Source organism: Ostrea edulis, chromosome 10 (assembly GCF_947568905.1).
Source record: "Ostrea edulis chromosome 10, xbOstEdul1.1, whole genome shotgun sequence".
Classification (NCBI taxonomy): Eukaryota; Metazoa; Mollusca; class Bivalvia; order Ostreida; family Ostreidae; genus Ostrea; species Ostrea edulis.
Window position 1 is genome coordinate 28,353,372 of NC_079173.1, and position 3,797 is coordinate 28,357,168.

At 34.5% G+C, this 3,797-nt stretch overlaps 1 protein-coding gene across 1 annotated transcript; it reads left to right on the forward strand.

The window, feature by feature from the left end:
* Positions 1 to 290: 290 nt before the first annotated feature.
* Positions 291 to 2,155, forward strand: LOC125665338 (galanin receptor type 2-like). The gene has a single exon (XM_048897984.2). It carries the CDS (start codon positions 291 to 293, stop codon positions 1,329 to 1,331), a length of 1,041 nt encoding a protein of 346 aa, XP_048753941.2. The 3' UTR covers positions 1,332 to 2,155.
* Positions 2,156 to 3,797: the final 1,642 nt, after the last annotated feature.

Sequence of the window (3,797 nt, forward strand, 5' to 3'; positions counted from 1 at the left end):
ATCTACAATTGTGTCAGGTGCATTATGTACACTTTGCAACACTTGATAATTTGTATATTGTTATCGTTTTCATTACCCCGCCGTAGTCTTTCAGTAAAGCTGTTTTAGCACTTGATGGTAGTGATTTTTCATTAGTATATTCCTTTGATTATTCACTGCTCTTCATTATCTTAATGACATCCGGGTTGCTGACGTTGTATTAGTATCACAGTGTATCCCTGGCAACAAGCTGAGTCTTATTTTATTGGTATAAAGTCATTCTTATTGAGGAACGAATCAATTAAATCAAAATGCCTTTCGTCTCTGAAAATGTGACAAGTTTCTCCAACACTACCATGCCCTTTCCCAATGTATCCAATTCAGTACTTCAAAAGACGACGTCAAAGGATTCCATCGTTTGCACGTGGAACCTTCCAGCAATTGAGTGGTTAAAGGTCGCAATGACAACGTTTGGTTTTCTTGGAAACGGGTTCACATTTTTCATTATTGTCGTGAAGAAGGAATTACACAACAAAACGTTTGCGGTAATAGCTGTCATTGCTCTTTCGGATTGCCTTTATTGCATGGGCGCGATAGTTTGGGGTCTTTCCTATAATGCTTACATAAATACAAAGGACTATCGAAACTATGAGGAATGTGTGAATAAAGTATTTTACGATTTCATTAACATATACTTATCTGGACTAATGTCAGCAGCATACATTGCCTCTGGATTTTTCATTGCTGTGCTGTCAGTTGTTCGGTACATCATAATTTCCTATCCACTAAAATCCAACATTCTACTCACACGAAGACGCGTCATCTTGACGATCTCTGCAGTGTATATCGTCTCGCTTGGGATAGGAGTCTTAAAAAACCAAGAAACCAATTTAGGAGGGAAAGTCAACAAGCCTTTGGACCTGATTGTTTCATATCTTGTTCCTCTTAGTGTCATGGTAGTATTTCACACTTTAAAGCTAAGAACTCTCAAAAGGAATACATTCCAAACGACTAGCTCATCAGTACGCAAGATGGAGATTGTGGTCGTCATGGTAGTGTTGGCATTCTTTCTCCTCTTGTTACCATGGCACGTGTTGGTGATGCTGTACGAGTATGGCCTCTATTCCCCCACGTATGTGGCTATGACAGTAAGCTCTCTTCTCCTCCAGTTAAACAACTGTATCAACCCCGTGTTCTACGCCTTCTTGTCACCGCGAGTCAGACGGTATCTTTGTTTTTGTTGTGTGATGAGGAGACCAAATAACGGAAACCAAACAGCAGCGCAGACTTCTGCAATACCGAACAGTTCAAGTGGCTCTTCAATTCAATCAACAAGTTTCAGTTCATTTTAGCAGAAAATTTAATGAACGGTCGATCTATATTCCTTACTATGCTAAAATCATATACCATACATTTGTGTATATCAATGCAAAACGTTATGTTCAATATGGAAACATTCACTTATTGTGTCGTATTGCGAGACTATTCTCGAGCCATCTTCTTTATATACACATGCATAAAGGAAAAATACTGCGAATGAGGACCGAACGTCCGTAGTTTGAAAGGCGAAGATAACGAACAATGATCAATTCCCACAAGGAATACCAAAAAAAAAAAAGAGTTGGGCAAACACGGGCCCCTGGCCATATCAGAGGTGGGATCAGGTATATGTATGTTCAACGACGTCAGAATAATTTATATGACCATACTAATGACCTTTCTGGTCAATCATCCAAAACATGACTTTGTTAAACATCATTCTGATTTTACACAAGTTCCTCATTAAGAATACTAGTATCTATTTAGTCTTTGGGATCTGACATGGATATATTAGACATGGACCATATATTGAGATTGTTCTTCAGTTAAATTTTCAAATTGGTCTTATCTATTAATTATGATATTTATAAGTCAATGAAATTCATTTTGAGATAATATTATAAATCTGATTTTAAAAAAATGACAATGAAGTATTTATGTGATTTTAACAATGCATGGGTATATGCATATTCGTAATTTTGACTAAAGTTTATTCTCAGTTTATAGTCGTGAGGCCTGGTCTTTGAACACTTTGTTGGGGGGAGATTCAATGTGCATAATTCAGCATTTTTATTAGTTGATCTGTTTTTGTAGTCTTATGAAGCAGAATTTATTCAAAAGCTTCTATATGAAAAGAAAAAAATCCACCTTCAACTCATCATTAAAATACATCAATGATGTTTTACTTATTAACAATATTCACTAACAATGTGCATTCGAGAAATACAAGGCAATTCGCAATAAAAGCTAAGACAACACAGAGCCCGCCACATGTTTTTCATGTGTGAATGTTTTACTCAACATAAACGTTAGCGGTATCAAACGACTTTATGACAAAGATGATGACTTCCATCGACAAGTTTACATATCAATGTAGCAATCTTCCACCATCGCTTGCAAATGATGTTGTTTCTCAACTGATTCGATACAGGAGAGCATGATCTAAGTATGATGACGTTTTAAACCGAGGCAGATTTCTAACAATTACGCTGATTTTTCGGGGGTTTCAACAGTCTCCTTTAAAATCGGGACATGTATTTTGCAAATTCTATTATCGGTAGTTTGATCTTATTTGCAAATACAACTTGTCTTTAGACGGAATACTTTCCTGGTATTTCATATCAATTGTTACATAGTGATTCTGACTACAGATTGTTCCGTTTACCTGATCAAGATAGAGGCGAGTGTGACCGGTCAGCAGGGGATACCCACACCTCCCACGCACTTTGACCCATTTCTGGTGTACCCATGGCTGCATGTTTGTCATGCTCTTAATTTTGTCAGCGAGTGAAAGATTTTGGGTTCTCCCAATTCCAGATTTTTCAAATTATTTATTTACAGTATTTATATTGCGCATTATATAATAAAAAAATTACTCTAAGCGCTTTACATTAAAACAACAATAAACTACAATTAAAAATTGAACATATCTAAAACAGTGCAAAAAAAAAATTCTCAGTTCTATTTACATAGAACTGAGTAAAACAAATAATTGCCCGCAGGTGGTCATTTTCAACTAGATCTTCATCGCTAATAATTACATGTACGGCAGAACTATAGTTGAAGGAAGAACATGATGGTGATTTTTACGGAGGATTGTCTATAGCTAGGCACTGTAATATTGTGCTTAAAAAGCCTGTCTTTAATGTTACATTTTTAATTTTATTTCGCTATTTTCTAATAATCCATGAATCATGTGAATCAAATAACATCAATATATACTGACACGAATAACTTAATTTCCATTGATATAAAGGGCGGAACATTGCGAATCAAATAACATGAGTATATATATATATATATATATATATATATATATAAAGGCATTTATTCCGTAAATGTTACTTTATCATTTATACTGCACAAACACAATAACAATTAACGTTATCATTTATATAAAAGTATAATATAGCATTTATTTCGCAATTGTTTTATCATTTACATGAGTGAGAGTGGGGTGGTTATTTACTTTATCATTTTTGCTTTCAAAAACGGAATACCATTGTTAAAATAAACCATTGCATGTAAAATATACAATTATTAGTAAGAAGTTAGCCCGCAGGCTGACTATTTATAAATTTTATAATATTTACATTATACGGATAAAATATTAATTCATATTCATGACATTATTTGATTTAATTCAAATAAAAATCTCAAAACAGCGTGTTTAGCATGCAGGGGAAGAGTTGACGTTAACGTCTACAACGTTAAAATTATCTGATTCGCGAATCAAATAACGTGATTATGCCTTCCTTTTGATAAAGAAAGTCAAAAAT

Coding starts and splice junctions, on each gene's coding strand:
- LOC125665338 (XM_048897984.2), top strand. CDS start 291: ATGCCTTTCGTCTCTGAAAATGTGACAAGTTTCTCCAACACTACCATG.